The sequence below is a fragment of the Poeciliopsis prolifica genome, unplaced genomic scaffold (assembly GCF_027474105.1).
Source record: "Poeciliopsis prolifica strain line A6 unplaced genomic scaffold, Auburn_PproV2 SCAFFOLD007, whole genome shotgun sequence".
Lineage (NCBI taxonomy): Eukaryota > Metazoa > Chordata > Actinopteri > Cyprinodontiformes > Poeciliidae > Poeciliopsis > Poeciliopsis prolifica.
Window position 1 is genome coordinate 1,635,625 of NW_026562382.1, and position 22,405 is coordinate 1,658,029.

A 22,405-nucleotide genomic window follows, 5' to 3' on the forward strand; every position below is an offset into this window, starting at 1 on the left:
GCCAGAAAACTGCAATCGGTGCATTCCTTGATCTTACGTTAGTTTTTAAATGCAGTAGAAAAGATAACTTTTTCATTAAAACACATCAATATCATGAGGTCAAGTAAGATCACGACATGCATCTCTGCATTCCTCTTACCATTGCAGTAATCCCAAAGCAGTTTTTTAAAAAATTGGTTTCATTTGGAAATACTTTAAATGTAAATATTGGTCCTTTTTTTTTTTCTTTTTGCCTGCAGATTTATTTTTGGGTGGAGGGTGAGGGTGGGGTGGGGGGCTGACACGGGGCGTGGTGTGATTCTGGACAGGCAGATGACTCCGTGGACTCACTCATGCGTGATCACACAGTGTGACCGCCCAGACATGGGTGGAAAAGGGTCCCAGCTCCGTTTAACCGAGCAACATCTGCGTCACCAGGCCGATGCTCCATAAACTGACAACAGAGGGCAACGTTTTCCTCTTATTATTAGTGTTACCAGAAACTATTTATAGCCCCAGGACAGACCAGGGAGCTGGAAAAGTTAGTCCGTAAGGGTTTTTCTTTTCTTTTTGCGGCCACACTTAAAACAAACAAAAAAAAAAAGAGCTGATGAAATTATCAGAGAAGTAAGTCTTCGAGGAGCCTCCCAGCAGGAGGTCTCAAGGCTTTTCCGACCATGCCACCGCTGACGGGCTGATGGATTTCATCTTCCTGTGTGACTTTGACATCTTCAAAGGTATGACGGACAAACGCTGAAGCGACCCGAAACTTTCCCTCCTTCTGGTCGTCAGGAGGGAGTTAATGAAGAAATCTGAAGGTAATTAAGACCAGCTCTGGGGTTTTACTGAACAACAGAGGGACAAAAAGCCTGACAAAGCTTGTGGCGCTTAAAGGGAGTCTGGGCACTCTGGCACACTCTGCATTGTGAGTCTGGCACGCATGGCTTTGTATTTGAACCTGACTCTGTTCGGCTGCTGGGCCTAAATGCCGCCAAACTTTGCTGAATTTGAGGTTTTGCCACAGAAAAGTGGAAAGGAAAACTTTCTGACTCGGTGAGGGTCACCTCTGTGGGATTCCTTTATGTCTTGCAAAGTTTACAGCAGGTAACAAGCAGAGTGTCTCTGGTGACCATCCATTTCCTGTTTCTTGGTGTTATTTTGTACTCAAAAGAGTTCGACTGCAGTGCGAGTTCAGCTTTATGTTGCAAAAACTCAGTCATTTGATGTTCGACCATTGCTTTTCTCTTCTAGGTGTCAAACGGGTTGTGAACCTTAGTCGATGGATTTGTCACCTTTAATTCAAGAGTTTTTCAGTAAGTGTTTTCTCTAAAAATTTAGTTTTGATTCAAATTTTGGGCCATTACGCGTTCGTTTCAAGCTGCTGGCAAAAACGCGGGTTGGAATACACAGTTTTAAAAGCCACTGGAAATAGTTGATTTAAGGTTTAAGGCAATGACTGATATAGCTGCCGGCCGTTGAAAATGAATGGATTAAAATCGACTTTTCTGTTTATTCACCAGAAAAATTTGAATTCATCAATTTTGGACCCTGAAAATAGTAATTGGAGACAATTTCAACATTTTCAACTAAAATGCTATTTAAGATATACTTATATGTCATTTTAAATTTCTGTTTTGAAGTTTTAATAACATGTTAAAACTTGTTATTAAAACAAGTTTTAATAACAATATTCTTATGTCAAAAATACAGTAACAGATTTTTTTTTTTCATGGTTCAGGCAGTTTTTTTGTGTGTTACACCAGACAGAGACCGGGGTGAGGGGAGGGAGGGATGTGTGAATGTGTGTGTGTGTGTGTGTGTGTGTGTGTGTGTGTGTGTGTGTGTGTGTGTGTGTGTGTGTGTGTGTGTGTGTGTGTCCACGTTGTGGCATCCCAGAGCCCCATCTCTGCTAAATGCTGTTTTCGAACATAATAATGTCGATCTCAGCACATGCCTGGTGGGCAGCGGAGCGAGCAGGTGGGAGACAGAGACAGGGCCTGACACCGACACAGAGAGAAAAGCCAACAAACTGGGCTTCAATCACACAGGTGGCTTGTACAGTACAGCAGCATCTGTATTGAAAGGCTGCAGCTTTGTGTCCAGATCCTCTTCTGATAGGTATTCAGTGGTATAGACGGTTTTATGCCAACAGTTGTTGCATGTGTCTATGTACAGTGTCTCAGTTCAGGGTAAGAACCTTCGTCCCTTGAAGCTGTTTCAAGAGTCATTGGTTGTTTGTTTCTCTTGACATAATCTCTTCCTCTGTCCTCTTGTGTTTTTTTTGCCCCCCTCCACTCCAGCCTGTACTTTCTCCGTAGGCTAGAAACGTGGAAGGATGGGCGACTGGAGTTTTCTGGGGCGGCTGCTGGAGAATGCTCAGGAGCACTCAACAGTCATCGGCAAAGTCTGGCTGACCGTCCTCTTCATCTTCAGGATCCTGGTGCTCGGCGCCGCGGCCGAAGAGGTCTGGGGCGACGAGCAGTCCGACTTCACCTGCAACACCCAGCAGCCCGGCTGCGAGAACGTCTGCTACGACGAGGCCTTCCCCATCTCGCACATCCGCTTCTGGGTGCTGCAGATTATCTTCGTGTCCACGCCGACCCTCATCTACCTGGGCCACGTGCTGCACATCATTCGCATGGAGGAGAAGCGGAAGGAGAAGGAGGAGGAGATGCGCAAAGCGAACAGGTTCCAAGAGGAGAAGGAACTCCTATACAGAAACGGCGGCGACGCCGGAGGCGGCGGGAAGAAGGAGAAGCCGCCCATCAGAGATGAGCACGGCAAAATCCGCATCAGAGGTGCGCTCCTGCGCACCTACGTGTTCAATATTATTTTCAAGACCCTGTTTGAAGTGGGTTTCATTTTGGGCCAGTATTTCCTGTATGGCTTCCAGCTGAGGCCCCTGTACAAATGTGCACGTTGGCCGTGCCCCAACACTGTTGACTGTTTCATATCAAGGCCCACTGAAAAGACCATTTTTATTATATTTATGCTTGTGGTGGCTTGCGTGTCTCTTTTGCTGAATTTGTTAGAGATCTATCACCTCGGATGGAAGAAACTCAAGCAAGGCATGACGAACGAGTTCGCCCCTGACAGCGAGTCGCTGCAGCGCGCCGACGCCGCAGAGCCTCAGTGTTTGGCCTCGGCCTCCAGAACTGTCCCATCCAGCCTCAGCTACCCTCCCAACTACGTAGACGTGACGGCGTTCCTGCCACCTGGAAAGCCGGCAGCAATGGCTTCAGCAGCCGAGTTCAAGATGGGTGACCTCCAGCAGGACGAGTCCCTTCAGCAATCTTCTTCCCCTTCTCGGTACTACATCAGCAACAACCACAGGCTGGCCACGCAGCAGAACTGGGCCAACCTGGCCACCGAGCAGCAGACTCGGGAGATGGGTTCCCCTTCGCCATCCTTGTCTTCTTCTGCCAACAATGAGAACAAACAGCAGCAGACGCCGGCTGGTGCTGCGCCGCTTCTTCCCAGCAACAACACCAACAGCAACGCCAACACCACCAACAACGCCGCCTCAGGCAGCACCGGCGGCAGCAGCCCGGCCACCAACAGAGGCGGCGGAGGAGGCGACGACACGCAGGAGGAGGTCTGCCGCACCATCACGACAGTGGAGATGCACGAGCCTCCGCTCATGGCCAGCACAGACCCTCGACGGCTCAGCCGGGCGAGCAAGAGCAGCAACGTCAGGGCCAGGCCAAGCGACCTGGCTGTCTAGAAGCGCTTTGGCCCTTTACGGTCCCCCAACCCCTCCGACAGCACCTCTGGCTTCCCTCTACCATGCCCTCAAACACTGTGATTTTTAAACACGCCAGGAAAGCAATACATACTTGCTTTAGGTAGGAACAAAATCTAAGAAAAATACAAAAAGACAAAGTAAAAAGAGGCAGGAAATCAAATCAGCATAAAATGTAGCTGCTAGTTTGGAATCACTCCCCCAGACAGAAGGGTCCGACTTCACCGTCTCTCCCTGCCCCCACCAATCTAAGTCCTTTTCTGGCTTTCAAATATTTGATCTTATGGCCTAACACAAACATATCAATTGTCAACCTTAAATCCAAACTAAATGTACTAGTCATTAGCTGTAACAGACAGGTTTTCATTTGTAAGTGTGGCAGCTGCCACCATGTGAGAACCGGGAAGGGTTTCAGGCTCTGGGGACTCAGGGTGGTGTTGAGAGTCTTGGGTCAAATACTATCACCCCCAGCTGCAGCCTCTTAGTGCAGTCGGTGAGTTGTCGAGCTGCAGGACTGTGCACAAAAAAGTGTGATCACACCTTTTAACAAAAAGCAGAAGGTAAAACTCTCTGTGGTTCATTTTAGCAACCTGGTTCGGTGGAAGACTTGATGTTTCACTCTTATTTGTCGGCACAAACTGACATTTTCCTCATGTCTGTGTCAAGATAATGAGATTCTTATGTTAAATACCACTATGTCCATGACATCTCCACCTGGTTATTAGCTTGGCTATCTGTTCAGGTAGCAAGCCTATCCGGTCAGCCGCTTTAGATTTGCCACTTGTCGTTTTAGAACTGAACTGCCTTCATAAGAGGGATTGCTGGTGCTGTTTCAGTTTCCAATACCATGATACTTTTCTGTAAGTGAGGGAAACGTGACGTGGCTTTGTCTTGGCCAGCTGCCCGGCAGTGCGCAGCAACAAGTGGGAGAGAAAGCACCGGTCACTTTGGCACTTTCTCTGAGATTTTATTAAGATGATTGAAATGGTAGGAGTGGCATAACAGAACAATTTATTGCTTTAGAAAACTTAAAAGCCTTAGTATTCCTTGATACGGCCTAATAGAGAATGAAAATTTGCATTTCAGCTGCAGGAAGCACCATTGATGTTCTACAAAAATGTCAGTGCTCTATGTTATGATATGTTATTGCAATTTATGTTAGCTTACTTATTGCTCACTGTGAGGGTTTACTAAAGACTCTGAAATCAATGTCACATCAAAAGGTTGTAGAAGAAGAACAAGAAGTGACAACATAATTGTTTTCAAGACAGATCATTGCAGAAAGTGTAGTTCTTCAACTCACCGATGCACCGGCACATTAACCTAGTTTGACCCTAAATCCACTATGTGTCTTTTTTGCCAATATTTTACAAAATTGATAAATCAGGATGAAGGAAAAAAAAAACAAAAACAATGCAGGTCAAAATGAACCAAGTGATTCCCATAATTGACCTTGTCCTCTCAGAGGAAAATGGTTACCTGCCTCTGCTTTCAACCAACATAAGTCAAATCATATTGCACATAGTTACTGCATGCCAAAAACATTTAAAATATAAAGCAAAAAATACACCAGCCAACATAATGTTCAAAATATAGCATCCCAGAGGGTTTTGGTTAAGGATTTGTAACAACTATTTTGTAGTTGCCCACAGCTACCCACAGCTACCTTTTTAATCACATCTGAACAATGATAGCAACCTGGGAAGCTTCATTATTTTTTATTGTTACACACTCCATGTGCTTCTTCATTGGTTTTATTCTGAAAAGTGCTATTTTTTTAAGAAACTGAGTTGAATTTTACTCACACGCCCCATCCCTGTAGCAGTCAGTTTTTGACTGAGCAGCAACTCAGATTAAAAAGAAAAAAACAAAAACAGCTGTTGTGCGTTTTTGAAACGCTGTTGTGCAGTACCCCCCACTAATGCTTTTCATTTCTCCCGTGCTCGTCGCGATACTTAAAGTTAGTGAAAGACTCCTTCAGAGAACCTGGGAAGTGATCTCATCACTCATCAACCAACCGCCACGCTTCTGTATACATGGTGTGTCACTGTCCTGTTCGGTTGTCCATGCTGCAAGCATTTTCATTTTACATTAACCTAAATCTACTGTATATTGTCCTCACCAGGGCACCTGAGTGAAAACCTACCTGACATGTTATTGAGCATAACACCACAATGAAGGACTAGAGGGACAGTTTAGGATTTTAAAGTGAAGTTCTGCTACAGGCTTTTAAGCAGTTAATATCTTACTTGTAATAGATTAGTCTCAAGGGACCCTCGTTGGTATAAATCCACAGTAACTAACCCTGGAGACAGAAGCTAGTAGCTAGCGTCAGCCTCAGTGGAAGAAGCTATTTAGGCTGAAGCTAGCAACTAGCTAATCCAAAAAGACCAACTCCCCAGTCTTCTACCATTTTAAAAATCCTAATATCTCACAATGGCATTATTTGAGATTTCAGAGAAATCTCAAAATTTAGAATTTTAAAGTGAAGTTCTGCTAAAGGTACATAAGCAGTTAACTTACTTGCAATAGATAAGTCTCAAGGCATCTTCATTAGTGTACATCCACATTAGCCAGCTCTGGAGACAAAAGCTAGTAGCTCGCTTCTTCCTCAGTGGCAGAAGCTAGTGGCTAGCTTTAGCATCTGAGACTGAAGCTAGCAGTTAGCTAATCCAAAAAGACCAACTCCCCAGTCTTCTACCATTTTAAAAATCCTAATATCTCGAAATGGCGATCTGTGAGATTTCAGAGAAATTTCAAAGATTTTAAAATGAAATTCTGCTAAAGGCATATAAAGTTAATAACGTATTTGCAATAGATGAGTCTTGAGGCATCATCAGCGTAAATCCACAGTAAATAGCCCTGGAGACAGAAGCTAGAAGCTAGCGTCAGCCTGAGTGGGAAGAAGCTAGCAGCTAGCTAATCCAAAAAGTTCCCAGTCTTCTACCATCTTATAAATGCTCAAATCGCGAAACAGCATGAACGCTGTTTTACCAACCTTAAAACTGTTCCTATTAGCAGTCAATGGCTATTTAAACTGCTGGGGGGTTTACACTTGAGATGGAGGTCAGAGCTGATACGCCACCAGTGGCGTTCCAATGTGAGATGTGTACAGTGAATTAAGCACAGTTTCATAGCAAAATGTAAATAATACAAAAGTTAAGCACTACAAAAAGGACAAAAAAAGCACTGGCTTAAACTGCTACAAACACCTGAGATCTTCCAGGGTTAGTTCGTATTTTGAACATGAAGTTCACTGGTGGCGCAGTGCCAACGACTTCCATTTCACATGTTGATATTGCAGGATGTGAAAATGGTTTCATTCTTCATAAAACTTATGTTTTATGACGCTAGTGGTTTATGGAACCACCGACACATTTGACGTCAGAGTTGTTTTAATGCAATGGACATTACAGTTTGGTCTCATCCCACATTAGACTAGACACAACCTTCAGGACCAACTCAAACGAAGAGACTTAGTGGGTTATCTGCTGCTGTAGTTAGTCATGTAACAGAACTTCACTTCAAAAATATGAAAGTCCTTCCTTTAATACTACTTTATGTAGGCAGTATTTCACATGTTGTCTGCACTGCCAGCAGCTACGGTGAGAGACTGGAGTAGGAACAGGGTAAAGGAGGACATTTTTCACTTTTCGGCAAAGTAGAGACGCTACAAAATCATGTTACTGTATAATCCTAACATAGTATACCTTATTTATAGGTATAAGGACAGGTGTAAAACTATGCAAGGATAAAACACAAAGCTAAAACCAGCCTTTGTAACTTCAATTAAAAAATGAAAAAAAGCACCAGAGAGATTTGCTTTTTTGCTATTATCATTATTTATGATTTTTAACATTTACATTTTGGTCGGTACTTGCACATGTAGGAAGTAAAGGTGCTCCTCTACAGTAGCAGAGCTAACAGTATTAACAGGCAGAGAGACGTAATGTGACGCAAGGCTGCTAGAGACAGGGTGAAAAGTCTTAAGAACCACAACTGTTCACAGACATAGGAATATTACCAAAAGGCTCATTCGTCTCGCGCACTGACAGCACAGTGTCCGGACATTGGGAAAAGGAGAGAAATCAGCTGGAATATTTTTGTGTTTGTTTAGTTAATGTGTTCCCACAGACGTGCTGGGACTCTGGTCAGACGTCACACGTCGAGGCAGCCCTGCTCGTTCAGAGAGAACGGGGTGGCTGACCCTTCCCCAACCCCGCCACCCTGACAGGATGTTGGGTTCAAAGAGCGTTGTCCCCGTGACTCCTGGGAGCTCTCTTTCCACTAACAGTATTTATTTATTTATTTTTTTTTCCATTTATCGTTTACGTGCGGAGCACAACGTCTCCGGCCCATCGGGGAGAAGGAACCATCTCACGACGCTCACAGCAGCAATCTGTTTTCAAACGCTGTCTTAAAACAAGAGAAGTGCCTTGTGTATGAATGATGCTCTTTGTAAGGACAAGTTGATGTAAATGTTAATTTACCTCAAGTGTTTACAAAAAAAAAAAAAAACTGTTACTAAATAAATTTTTTTGTACCATGCATGCCGTTCTGGCTTTGTCTTTTGCTTCACGCAAAGAATGAAATTCAACATTCGCAGAAACACGAAGCTGCGGAAGCGACTCGAGTTTGAAATCCGAGTGATAACTAGTATTCCAGAGTTTGATCTACATTCACAAAAATAAATAGATTGGACTAAATCAAACAGAGGATGCGTAAGGTAGGAGAGGAGACATTAACATTGCTGCCTTTTGGTGGGAACATTAGTTTGGAACATTTCCTTTTGTAGTTTGTTGGGTTTCCTGTTCCTGTCCTGGTTTCCTCCTGCAGCATAAAATCATGCAACTTGGGTTAAAGGGAAAAAATAAAGTGAGTTAAACAATGATCTGCTCCAACCAGCACATATTAAACCCCAAATTTCAAACAATTACCAGTTTCACTGCAGTCAACATGCATCTCACCTGAATTTAATCATGTAGGAAGAACAAAGATGATCATGTGTTTTTTATTATTATTATTATTTTCAGATATGTGAAACCTCAGAACTTAAACACAATGAACGTCAATTAATCATGTTGGAGCATCATGAACAACCTCACTTTGAAAATTTCTGTGACTCCCTACAAAATGGATTTAATTTAATATGAAACTCATCATTACAGAAAAGAAATATTTAAAATAACCAAAAAAACAAAAAAAACAAATCTTGTTCACATGTTCTGTAAAAAGGAGTTTAAAAAAAAAACATTTTTGACATCATTTCCTCTAAATGCCAGTTTGACAGAAAAAACTAATTTAATAGACAGAAATAAAAACAACAAAAAAAAACATATACATGGTTATCAATGTTTTAAGATAAAAACTGAACAGAAAAATTTAGAGAATAGAGAGAAGAATTTATTTATTTATTTTACTTCTCTGTTACCAGGCAGAACGGCCTTTACTTGTCACTGGACGGTTCAGCGTCTCCCTGGAGGAGCAAGAGGAAGCAACTGGGGAAGGGAAGCATTTGTCCCCCACTGTGGCGACCAAACTGCAAAAAAAAGAAAAGGAAAAAAAAAATTAACTGCACTTTATTTGGCCTAGATGCTGAAGACATCAAAAGAAAAGTCGCTAGGTTTTTTTTTTTTTTTTTTTCCTGTCCTTCTGACTTCCTGTTAGTTTTTCCTTAACCTCTCACCTTCGTTCCTCCCTCCACATTCCGACCAGGATTGAACCAAGTCCGGCTCGTTTTATAACAACGACCACTGACGATTAAAATGCGACGAGTGTGTCAGTCTCACACCTGAGAGCCGGGCTTCTAACACGGCTACGCGAGAAAAAAGGATTTACAACTCTGCTCAAGACCTGGCAGAGATGGGTGAAACTCACACTTTATCACCTTAATGGCGACATGAGGTACAAGGTAGAAATCAGCTGGACATGGTAGCTGCAGAAAACCACCAGTAAGTGTTCAAAACTTATTTAAAAAAGTACCAGAGCACAATGTGATTCCCCCCCAACAACAAGCCTGAGGCAGAAAGCAGGACTTCACTGTGCACAGCTGAACAAACAGCAGAAAACAATGTCAAGCTTTTTTTTTCCAGGCAAAAGAAAGCCAGGGATCGTCTGCTGAGCGCTTGAGGTGACATGGACTGGGGGATGAAGGAAGGAAGACCCAAACATAGGACGCTGGGGAAACAAAACAAAACAAAAAAATAGAACCTCCCCCCCAGTAAAACAACTAATCTTCAATCTTCACTGCAGAGTGAGGAATTGATGAAAAGTAACTTATAAAGTGGATTAGTTATATTTGCTGGTGTGATCATTTCAGAAAGTATTGATCTACAGGGATTTTTCTGGTGAAACCCTCTGAAAAGAGTCTGGACTTTAGAAAGTGCTTGTAAGGGCAGTAGCCCAGGGCTCCAAGTTTTAGGGGCGTCCCCAATACTTAGAATGCTTTTGTAATCAATCCATGTTCACCATTGGACCTTATACAAAAATCTCAGGTTCATATGAAGTTTGTTGTTTTCGTATTGTTACATTTTTATTCATGCACACATTAATACATTATGTTTGGCACCAACATGGAGCCGCGTTTTAAAGGGGCGGTGTTATCTGGAGCTTCTTTTCTTTCTTTTCTCGTTTTCCTTTGTTATTTGGATTTTTGACATCAAATAAAATGCAATACTGTGATACTTTTGCAATCAGATGGCCTTTCTGATAGATATTTTACAACTGACCAGTCCAACTAAATTAGAACGTAATTGAATTGCTGTATACGTGGTTGTATTTGAATCTGGACCCAAACATGTTGGGTTGCATTGAAATGAGGCTGAGGAGATAATTTTACACTGTCAGGATAATGGGATGCTAACATCTATCCATTCGCATGCACTTCTGCGCTTCCATGGATTTAACATGTACAAAGCAATAGCAAAGCAATTATTGTTGTAGTATCGCTTAATGAAATTTGAAGTGGTTGAGTTACTTTAACCAAGCAGCCAGATTATATGGAACCAGCTTCGTAATACAGACTGCTGGTAAGAAAGACTAGATCATGTGTTAACATACAAAAACTTTGACGTGTCCCCACATCATGATGCTGCCGCCACCACATTTCCTTCTTGTGAAAGTTGCAGTTGATCTGACGTGCAAAGTTCAACGAACAAATGTTTTCTATTTTACGTTCAAGTCGCTTCTTACAGAAGGGCAGTTTTCACATTTCGATCATCAAGAATAAAATCAGCAGACCCCCCCCCCCTACTGGTCAAAGCTGGGAAAGCATCACATGATGGCTGCGCTGCATCAAACTGCCTTCAATGAAGAAAATATTTAATAAAATCAACATACGTTGCAGCGTGTAGAGAGGGAGGAAAAATAAAAAAAAGACGTCCACTGCCAGCAGCTGTGACATTTGTCCATTTTGGTCCCAGTAAAGCCCCTCTTAGGCCAGTGATGGAAAAGAGAAAGCAAACGTCTGCCACCGGCTCGGCGGCCTGCGGCCCTCAGCGGACAGGAGGCTAAATTTAGCCTTTAATCACCCAACAAATTCACACTCAGTCCACACCACAAATACCTCAGGCCCTCTTTATGTATTTCAGGAGTGTGATGAATTTGTTTCTTGGAGGCCTGACCTCTGGCCATTTGCTGGACGGAAACTTTCATGAGTCGGGACGAAACTTTTAACGCCCTGGGGACGTTTTCTTGTCTCGGACGTTTGGCGTGAAAAGAATTTGAGTCGCTTTCGGCGAACTGCAAACTGCAAGCGTCGACGTCTTGTGTGACAGACCACATGAAGCAGCGCCTCTTTAGTTGACCTCTTTATCTGGACAGCGAATCACAAAGTGGAAGTTTGAGACTCGGAAAGAGGCTCACCTCCAAGGCAACGCTGCAGTGGAATGATTGAAACGGACCAGTCAAAGTCCAGACTTGGAAAATGAATCTTCAGAGGATCTCCATCTAATCTGACTAAATATGAACTTAGTCAATAAAACTGATATTCAGAAATTTCCTTGGTTTTTTCCAGAAAATTTATGAGAGATCTCAAGACTTCTGAGGTTTTTTTTTTAAGGATATTTGTGACTCTTTAAAATGCTGAAATTTTCACGTTTTAAAAAAATTTTCTAGAACATTTCTAAAAAATAAAATTTTTTAGAGATTTTTTTTTTAGCATCTCAAATGTTTTAAACTCTACAGAGACACAAGCAGCGGTTCTTTGTCGTTTCATCATTAAAGAGGATTCGTTGCACATTAGAGGCCCTAATCGCCGCCTATAGTCTCGCCCCGGGCCCTCGCCCACACGACCCTGCTGAGTGCAGCGCTTTCTTTGTGTCGCCTGAAAGAGCCAGGGATTGAGCCCAAACAAAAACAAAAAAGTTTTAAAAAAAGAACACACACACACACACACACACACACACACACACACACACACAAGGGTGGAAAAATGTTTTTACACCCTGCCTGCTCCCTCGCAGGCCGGGCCGCGCGGGCGCACAGGGCTGCTCTAGCTCCGGATCAACGGGTCAAATTATTGGAGCCTGGCCAACTCCGAGAGCACAGAAAGGAAAAAGCTGGCCTCTTCAAATGCTCGGGTTGCGCAACGGCGTTTCATCACCGTCACCGTCCACCTTCAGCAGCAACGAGGGATTGCTCGGCTCCATGGAGGGCGAGGCCGGGGCGGCGCGGAGGGGAGGTGTGCGCGCAGGGTTTTGGGAGGGTCGCTGCAGGCGGCGCTCCGGTTCCGACGTGGACACGGCGGTGTGTCTGCCGGCTCGTGATGGTCGCTGGGGTTTTGACAGGCTGGATGCTGTTGTAGTGCAGATATCAACCGGGAATTGAGGAAAATTCTCCCGTTTCTGGAGGGGAGTGGTTGCCAGCGGGGGTTCAGCGCCTCCTAGAGGGAGAAATGAGAAAGTGCTCTTTCAACGAACCACGGCGACAAACTGCATCCCGAAACCACACGATGCAAGTCAACCAAAGTCCTGAAAAGCTGTGATCGCCAGAGAAAGACACTTTTGGAATATTTCGTTCTTTTAATCAGTCTTCAATCTTTTTCACATTTGTTTTGCGTAAATGCTGCCTCATGACCTTCTGATTTTAATTCTTGGGTTCCCCTCCTCCCGCCCCCCATACAGACGGTTCCTCCACAGCACGTTTCCGTCTGTCGTTTTCGTTTATTTCGCGCCACTAAGTTATCCTGAGGTGCAAAGCAGCTCCGTGTGTTTTATCAGTCAGAAACATAATAAATGTTTCCAGAGGTCACGAAAGGTCAACCAGCCCCTCCGAGCCCCCCTGACTTTTGCTAAATCAAACACAATTGGTGTCTGATTCTGCTACGTCTGTGCTGCTTTTGTTCTGAAGATATTTGTGAAAGCTCAAAGGTCAACCAGACTCTCTCCCTCACCTAACCCGAATCAAACGAAATTGGTACCAAACGTTTGTGCGACCAAGATATTAAAAAAGAGTTTCCAAAGGTCAACAGGAGACACCAGCACCCCTTGTCTGTGGTTGACCTTTCCAAAGGTCAACCACATGGACATCAGTTTGGTTTGATTTCATAAAAGTTGACCTGTCCTGACCTCTGGAAACCTTCTTTAAAAAATAATAAATAAAGGCATAAATAAACAAGACATTTTAGCTGGACCAAGCGTTTGACACCAATTTTCTTGGAATGAGAAACTTCAAGACTCCTGAGGTGGAACAACCTGCTTCCTGCTCAGCAGCTTGAGAAGCTGGATGAGGCTCTCCAGGATGGAGGAAGAGTTCTGACCCGTGATCCGTAACCCTCGCTGCCTCAGCCGTGTCCATCCAGCACCTTGTGAAAACGGGACACGACAGCCAAGAAGGTCAAAACGTAAGAGGACCCCCGCTCCAACTTAAAAACTGCACCATTTGGTCTTATTTGTCTGGTTTTTCCATGATGAGTTTGAAAACATTTCTCCGTCTGCGCTCGTTTCAAATGAAAATCAGCGCTTTCTCTTTGACTTCCAATGATTCACTTTCTGCTAAAGCTCCCCCTGGTGGTTGAAGAAAAATCCACCGGGCTAAAAGCCGCGCGGTTCAAAGCGTGGGAATAAATATGGTAATTACGTCGGAAATGTATCAAATATTAGCTTCAAATAAGCTTGAATATTTTATATATTTTTGACCAACTTTAAATTTTCTGCATTTTAACAAATGGTTAAAAAATGGCCTTTTTTCAAAATAGATGTAGCTCTTTTAAATTAAATGAGTCATTGCCAACATTTAACACTTTACATTTTCAAAAAATATTGAAAGTGTTCCTAGATCAGTACATCTGTTTTCATTGTGTGGGTGCTTCATTTTCTCAAACCGTTTCTGCTGGAGGTTTCCTCTCCACTGTCACCACATGCATGCTTGGTATAAGGGATTGCTGCAGAATTGTCTCAATCCAGTCAACTAAATAATCTTGAATTTGTAGAAGTTCATTTTAAAATCAAGTAATTTTACAACTGAACAAAAAAAATTTCCACATTGTCCATGTGTACTTATATTTAAATGCATGAGTTGGGTTGAGGTTGGAAATTTTTGAAAAAAACAACCCCAAAACAAAGCCTTTGTTTTGGGGTTGTTGAAGAGAATCTTGTTCATTTTGTTGAAGAGAATCTTGTTCATTTTCAGAAAAAATAATTTATTTGTAAAAAAAAAAAAAAGTTTGTAATTTGGGTTCCATTCGCCAAATATGAATTAAAAAGAGAAAATTAATTTGTTTGTGGAAAGGGATTCTCTTCAGTTTTTTATCATTTCCAAACTTGTACCATTGAAAAGCAATTCCATCTGAAACGTTGCAAATTATTTTACTCAGAACATTTTTCCTAAGTTATTTTCATTAAGAAACTTCTAAAGCAACATCAGCGGTCAGACTTTAGAGTCTGAATTACAATTGCACACAAAAACTAAAGTGTTTTCACTTAAATGTGCCCTAAGGATGCAAATCAACTTCGCCGAACTTACTTTCATAATCCAAAACTTAACTACAAGTAAACATTAAGAAGTGATAAGTAAGCCAACGCCTGAAACAGCATCACAAACAAGTCTGGTTAGAAAAAAGGAAATCATTTATTAAACATAACCGTATTGGCAGAACAGCCCATACACATAGCATCGGATTCAGGTCACAATCACTCACTTTCACTATATACAGATAGGCACATTCACATTAGGCATTAAAGCCAGCCACAGCGTGTACTGCAGGGCCAAACCAGTGGCAGGTTTGGTTGTTGCCTCTTAGTCCAGCAAGGGGAAAAAAAAATTAAAATAAAATAATAATAATAATAATAATAACTGGTTTCCTCTGAAAATTTGAATGTTTGGGTTTCTAAGCTGCATGGAGCCACCTGACCAATATTCTCCCAGGGGGATACACCGCCATAGTGTGTTCACTGCAGACCCAGGCCTCTAAACACAGTCCGTTCTTCAGAGAACGTCACAGTTCGAGGGAAGCAGCGACTGGGAATACGCACACAAGGCAAGTTTGACGTAACAGGAGAAGCAGCCTGAAGTCTGAGAGTTTTAGCTCCACAAGAAAACAAAAAAAATATTTAAGAGACGAGTAGAAAAAAAACAAAACAAAACAAAAAAAAACAGTAACTGTTTCGAATAAAAAAATATTCAATGAATAATTTGCTACAACAAAAGTTCTTAATTTGCAGTACTAGACATCTATAAATTTTTTTTTAAAAAAACAAACAAAAGTCAGGAAAATGGGAGACTTGAAAAGAAGTGCTCCGGATTCAAACTATCCTCATCCTTCATGCTTCACGGGATCCTTCACCACCGCAGGACAGACAGCAGCAACTAATGGGTGAAAACGAGGTGAGAAAGAAAATGGCAGACGCAAAATCCCAACATAATAACATAAAAAGAAAAAAGGAATAAATAAGTTTTAGAGACACTTTCAACCCTGCAGGTTTGCAAGCTGCAGTTGTTTTTCCTGTGTTGACAATGTGAGATAACCAACCTGAATCGGACGCATTTATGACAGTCTGGGTTCGGTACTCTGGTAATGCTACATCACACGAGCGAGGGTGAACCAATAGACACAGCATGTTGGAAGGTAAGGCAGCCTAGTTAATGCAGAGGTTAAAAAAAACAAACAAACAAGAAGACTTTATAATACCACCTTTACAGAGTGTGCAGACACCTGAAGTCAAACAACACATAATAGAACGTCACATTTTTGATTTTCAAGCATTCGTGACCTCAAGGTCATCCCGATGACTTGGTTTCTTTTTTTTTACCTGGGGAAAGATAAAACAAACTAAACTCTGATTCCTAAAGACATTTCTTGAGAATGTGTCAAAGTAGCCCCTTGAACAAGCGTCAACGTAAGTCGATCGCTACAGAAAATGCCGTTCAGTTGGTCTTGAGCTGGCGATGCAAGTTTGAGCAAATGCTTTTCCTCCCTTCGCTTTTCACAGACAAGTTTAACCATCTGGACATTCTGAAATTAAGACAAACGGGGGATGGCTTGACCTAGTTTAAACTAAATAATCTGGCTCTGATATTTAAATTCTGCATTTCTGAGTTCCTCGTGGTGTCGATTTTGACCGTCTATTGCAATGAAAAGTCTGGTTTCCTCTGATGAGCTTAATAATTAAACCAGTTTTCTGGTACAGGCCAAACTCTGAGGATTCACTTGTTTAAAAAATAGCTTAAGAGAATCACGAAGCATGGAAATTAGAGATGCACCAAGAAATTGTCTGGTTGCTGGAATAACAGGCTGATTTCACTCATTCATCGACCCCAAAGCAGCCCAAAAAATCCATTCTTTTCCCAGGCAGTAAACACACCACATAAAAACCAAGCAGCTCTTTTGTGTGGAAGCTGTTACCGAATGACATAATGCGGCTTTCTTTAAAAAGAAAAGTAGTCAGAGGAAGCGCAAAGGATGTTTGAAGGTTCTAGGAAACATTCCAGGTGTTCACTGTTTTAGCAATGCTAACAGGAAGCTAAAGGTATTGCAGAAAAGTTGCACTTTATCGGCTTTATCGGCTCAAGCAGGAAATGATGGCCCCCTAAAGTAAAGTAGGTTTAAAATGTAAACTGATGATGTTCTATTTGTTTTCAAATAGTGGAATGCTTTGACCGCAGAGCTGTGCAACATCGGCTGCTCTCTCCCTCACATGGTGTGACGTCACCTCTGCTCCTGGTATAAATAATTGATGACAGAAGACGTCTTGTTTGCTCTCTTGAACTGTAAATGAGAAAACTATTTAATGAAAACATACCGGCCTTTTCTTAGACATAAGTATGGAGAATTAACTTATTTTGAATGCAAAAAATGTATGTCTTTCAAGATGATGCGTATTAGATGTTCAAAATTGAGAAAAAAATAAAGAAAAATAAACAATTAGACTGTCAATCTTTTTAATTGGGTTTTTAGTTTATAGTTGCATCAGGCCAAAAAGCCTAAAATGTAGATATTCAGTGAAGGTGAGTGCAAGCTGTGAAACTGTGGCCCGATTTTTCTTTTAGACATCATTTTATTTTACGATAAATATGGTGTCAAGAAGTAGAAATTAAGAAATAAACATTGTTTTTAAAAATAGATTTTAAAGAAATAATTAAAACTGATATTGGGTTAGAACTTTCCAAAATTGGATGTCAGAAACTGGCCACAAAATATCTGATCAGTGCATCTCTAATACATATAAAACCGTCTCTGAGTGCTGGATATAGCACACTGTGCATGTTTTAGCACTAGAAAAACCAGAACAAGTCATATGCTGTCAGTGTATTGATGAGTTCTAGTGTGAATGCATTAACAGTAAACCAAGTGGGATGAAAACTTAAAAAGAAATTGAATTAGAAATATTTTAATTAATGTTTGATGTTCTCCTTTGTATAAAACCGTTTGGGGAACGCCGACCGGCTCCCCTCACAGCGTTATGAGGGAGGAACCAAAATTCAAACAAATTTGTTTCAGAATCGAGAAAATTAAACTCAAATTATTGAATGTGGACTGAACTTAAGCTGGACGTCTTTAAACGTCTTCCAGACTCGTAACCGGCTGCTTCAAGGATCACGTTTCCCTGTGGGTTCAGGCTGCGGTACTTTTTGCTTTACTTTCTCCATCCAGTGAGAGTGAAAAGGACATGAACGTGATGAGGGATTTCCTGGTTTCTCTGAGTGGCGGCCTGAGGAGGCGGTGACTGAGACATTCCTATGTTTGAGCTGCTGGCCTGAGAACTAAAATCTGCACGTTTTGAAAACGATATCCTGATATCCCTTCACATCCACACCGTCCGTTTAACCTTTTTTTTTTTTTTTTTTTGGGTCGTTGATGGTAAGAACAAGCTTTGGCTCACTCCGTTTACTCGTGGCCATCTTCTAAAATAAACAAACAAACAAAAAAAAATCAAAGGCTTCGTCCTCTGACTTCCTGTTTGAGGCAGAAGTCTGGGCCGCTGTGAGCTTCCTCTGCTCGCCGTGGGCGTCCCTCACCAGGAGGAAACAGTAAGTCACTAGAGTCGGTGAAGAGACGAGGAGAAGAGACGGGTGAAGGGGACAACGTACGACTAGATTACCCCGAATGCTCTTGTCGGGTTTCTGAACGGTAGTCCGAAAGCGGGCGCTACTCCCCTCCGGGTCCTTCGCCGCGCTCCTCCTCGTCTTCCTCCCGGAGTGGCTTGTCTGTGTAAATGTCTCTGGCCAGGAGGACTCTGGTCAGGAGGCTTTCGAGGATCTGACGCTCCAGCGGAGTGGAGCTGAACCAGACGGGGTCACCGGGGTCGCGGGCCGGGTCCGGCTGAACGTAGAAGACGTCTAGGCGCTCCCATAACAACGGCGGACTGGACGGGAAGGACAAAGGGAGGAGGGGAGAAGAGAAGACAAAACGGGGTGGGAGGATGAAGGAAGGATTTGGGTTTTTGGGTAGAAGTGAAGAAGGAGAAGTTAGAGGACAAAACAGAATCTACTCCAAAAATTTGAGAAACTAAATGGAGCTACTTTCTCAGTCCTCATCTTTGACCAGTCAACATAAAGTTCAGGATGTGAACAGCAAAGAGTTTTAATCACAGGACTGACCAGGTTTTACTGGATTCCATGTTTGTTCGATCAGATTTTTAAGGCCATTTCTGTCTGTGTTTTATACTGGGGGCTCTCAAATTCTACAAAATATGTGAAGAAATAACTTTTAGAAAGTTTTCATATTTTTATTTTTATTTGTTTAGCATAAATACCACCTCAAACCAGAAATTTCACAGGCAGCCAATCAGAATGTCAAATAACATTCAGTTATTTTAACTTGTATTTTAAAGTAATTATTAAAATATATTTGATATTACAATTTATTTTTATCCGCTGCTTAAAGTTGTATTATTTTTATTGTTGCAATTTTTTTCTAATTTTTCCTCAAGTCCCCCACTTTGAAAAAGAGTAAAATGAGATTATGCTAAATAATTGTCATTTTTCAAGTTTTCTACTTTAACTTTAAATCTCGGTTCAGTGATTTAAATGGGAATTTGATTTTTCATGCTGCAGCTAAAATACATAATTACAACTTTAAAAATAAAAGTGGTGCATGAATTAAAGTGTGTTTACCACTTGGATCTGTAGAGCTCATAGAGACCACACTCCTGCTTCTTTACTGGGCAGCGGACAGGCGGGTGGCCCGTCTCGTTTTCATCCCGTTTGACCTCGGTCTGCTTGCGCTTCCTCTTCCTAGATTCTGTCTGTGCTTCACCTGAGCATAAAAATACAGCGTTGAGAAAGAAAGGGCAGTGAAATATTGAACTGATATCTCTGGCAAAAAAGGAAAACACTCAAGGAGAAGCAATAAAACATGAAAAAAATAATATCCTGGCAAAGATATCCAAAGTGTTAGTTTCTTTGAATTTACAACACACTGCAAAACCTAAACTTTTGTATATTTGGTTTAGTTTCTAGAGCAAATATTTTAGTCCTCTTGAAGTAAGACAAAACTAACTTAAGGAATTAAGAAAATAATTCCTTAATGTTGATGAAAAAGTACTAAAATCTGGTAATTTTTCACTTGTGAGATGGAAAAAAAATGTCTTGTTATAAGTTCAAAAAAGAAAAAAAAAATTTGCCAGTGGAGCTTGTAGATTTAACCAATATTAAGACAAGCTCTGATATATTGCTGGAAAGTTACTTGTGAGTTAGTTCTCTGTCATTTCAAGTGTAAAAAGATATTTGGTAAAATTGTGTTTTTGCAGTCAAGTACATAACACATTTGTCTAATTAAACAATCATATTCTAGAGGGGAAATAAACAATTAAAGGAGTTTAAAGGAGTCTTAAACCAGCTGTTAACTTGATATTGCCACCATGTAGATTTAGTAAAAGAAAAACAACAACGAAACCCAAATCATCCAATTTACCGTGGTGATCCTGAGGGATGGAGGGCACGCGGATGCAGACGCTGCGCTCCTTGCTGACAGGATGGATGGTGTCGGGCCCGTAAACGTTAGCGAAAGAGAGGCGCAGGTGCTGCTCCACGGTGCGCAGACCAAAGTATTTGGTGTTCAGGTAGACCAGCGAGCGGAGCAGGGAGGCCGGACTCTGCTCCCCGAGGTGCCGGCCGCTCCACAGGCTCTGCTCCTCTACCCGGCCCCACAGCGAGCCTGAACGCAGCACAAAGCAGCCGGTAACCATTACGAGGGACCTACGGTTACCGTGCGACAGACTAAGAAGCCCCTCCCCCCCGCATGTCCTCATACAACTTCAAAAATGCAATCACAGAGCATCAGGATGTGAACAGCAGAAAGGTTATAATCACTGGACATGACCCGCCGGACGCCTCTGTGCGGCCGGCCGCTGCTGACAGGAACACCTGCGCCCTGCCATGCTGCCACTTCACCATGTCACTGTGTTATCAGTGAGAGATGATGTTGTTTCCAGGCGCCACGCAGAGATGCAGCTTCACATGTTTCACTGATAGCCTCTGCCTCGGGGATGTGGAACGCATTTTCACGACAGGCCACATCAACATCACGAATGTCTTCAAAGGAGCCAGAATGTGTTGATAAAACCAACTAAACGGTTCAAATATCTATGAACAGCTGTGTCTGCATTCAATACTTCTCAAAATGAAACATTAATTTAATAAGATATTAAGATTAAATTAAATTACAAGACAAAAGTCAATATTACAAGAATGAAGTTGAGTAACTTCATAATGTTATGGGAATAAAGTTGTGATATTACAAGAATATAGAGGTAATATTCTTGTATTATTTAAACTTAATTCGAAATAATTCAATAATACAAGAAATGGGACAACTTTGTCCCATTTCTGTTAAAAATTTGTTATGATCTCAATTATGCATTACTGCAAAAAAAAAAAGTGCAGGAATTTTTTTTGATTTGCGTAATTTTCTGCGATCGTGGAATTGCAAAAAACTGGAGGAACTGATTGATATAAAAGCTGCTTTGATTTGATTGATAAAATGATATTTAAGCACAAAACGTCTCTTGAAGGATCTACTCATTCATCCTTCTGGAGTTTAGAGGCCGCATAGAAAGAAATGGTGGGCTGGATTTGGCCCCCAGGCCCCAGGTTTGACACACGTGGTCTAGCTGCGTTTAAAAACTGCTGCTAATAGTCACTTTAAGGGAGTGACAACAAAAAAAGCCCACACAATTTTCCAGCAGTAAGATTTGGTGTGCCGGTTGAGTTCAGCTCCTCTTACCATCAGGAAGCACACTGGGCTGCCAGTCTTTGAGCACCTTGTTGAGCTCCTCTCCAAACTGCTGGTAACACGGGTCGCTGAACAGATCATCCTTCCGGCCTTTGGTGTGTAGATGCTTCAAACAGAGAGGGGAAAAAAAAAGCTCATCAGAACAGAGGACAAACATGGAGACCTGTCTGCGGACGAAGCTTTAGTGTCCTCAGAAAAAAAAAGGTCAACATCACAGTTGGTCAGGATGTGAACAGCAATGGATATAGTCACCGGACACAACAGCAACTTAGGCTTACAGAAATAACATCACCATATTTTAAACAAAAAGAGGATAACTACAAGTCCGAGACGAAAACATTTCAACCAAAATACTCTAGAAACGTTCAAGAAAACTTGAAGCAAAAAACCTCAAGTCAGATCTCACTTTTTTCTGCCAGAAAACTCCAACATGGGATGAGTTTAGATAAAAGTGTGCTCCTCTCAGCAGCCATGATCTGATCCCCACATGGGTGAAGAGGAGGGAAAAGGCTGTGCACCACCGAAACCTGTCCTACTGGAAACACTCACCCTAAATTTGGTTCCTACCGCCGAAAACAGAACATGTCAACAAAAGCCTTTTTAATGTTTTACACTTATTTTCAAAATTGTAGAGTTGAATTGTTTACCCTATTTTATTACAGTTGTTACTAATAGAGCCAGCAAAATGAGGAAAGTTGCTAATTTATACACATGATCAGATTAAGTATTTGCTGATAAAGATTGCTTAAAAAAAAAAAAAAAAAAGATCCTTTACTGATTGTGTAAATGGCATTTTCTGGAGTATATAAATAAAAACAATGTCAGCATCAACATATTTTCACACACAAAAAATATAAATCCTAAAAAAAAACAAGATAAACTACATTACAAGCAATCAGTAATGTTTTAAAAAAGAGTTTGACTTTGTTGCTAGCCTGCAGAGTAACAGCATTTTATTTTATAAATCTTGAGTTTTCCCTTCGTCATTTTCCGACCAATCGGCTAAACCGACA

General features: G+C 41.7%; 2 protein-coding genes across 3 annotated transcripts in view; one reads left to right on the forward strand and one right to left on the reverse strand.

Annotated features, from left to right (window-relative positions):
- The first annotated feature begins 648 nt into the window (after window positions 1-648).
- LOC129361409 (gap junction alpha-3 protein-like) lies at window positions 649-8,225 on the forward strand. The gene is made up of 3 exons (XM_055032236.1): window positions 649-797; window positions 1,231-1,292; window positions 2,280-8,225. The coding sequence occupies exon 3, from the start codon at window positions 2,315-2,317 to the stop codon at window positions 3,701-3,703; it is 1,389 nt and encodes a 462-aa protein (XP_054888211.1). The 5' UTR covers window positions 649-797; window positions 1,231-1,292; window positions 2,280-2,314; the 3' UTR covers window positions 3,704-8,225.
- A 6,544-nt stretch (window positions 8,226-14,769) lies between these two features.
- The window catches only part of zmym2 (zinc finger, MYM-type 2), a 34,198-nt gene continuing 26,562 nt past the window's right edge, over window positions 14,770-22,405 (reverse strand). For both annotated transcript variants that reach the window (XM_055031874.1, XM_055031875.1), the window contains 4 exons: window positions 21,384-21,498; window positions 20,073-20,315; window positions 19,274-19,415; window positions 14,770-18,522 (listed from right to left, as the gene is read on the reverse strand). In XM_055031874.1, coding sequence (XP_054887849.1) covers window positions 18,306-18,522; window positions 19,274-19,415; window positions 20,073-20,315; window positions 21,384-21,498 — 717 coding nt within the window. In that variant the 3' untranslated portion in view covers window positions 14,770-18,305. The remainder of the gene's footprint in view (window positions 18,523-19,273; window positions 19,416-20,072; window positions 20,316-21,383; window positions 21,499-22,405) is intronic.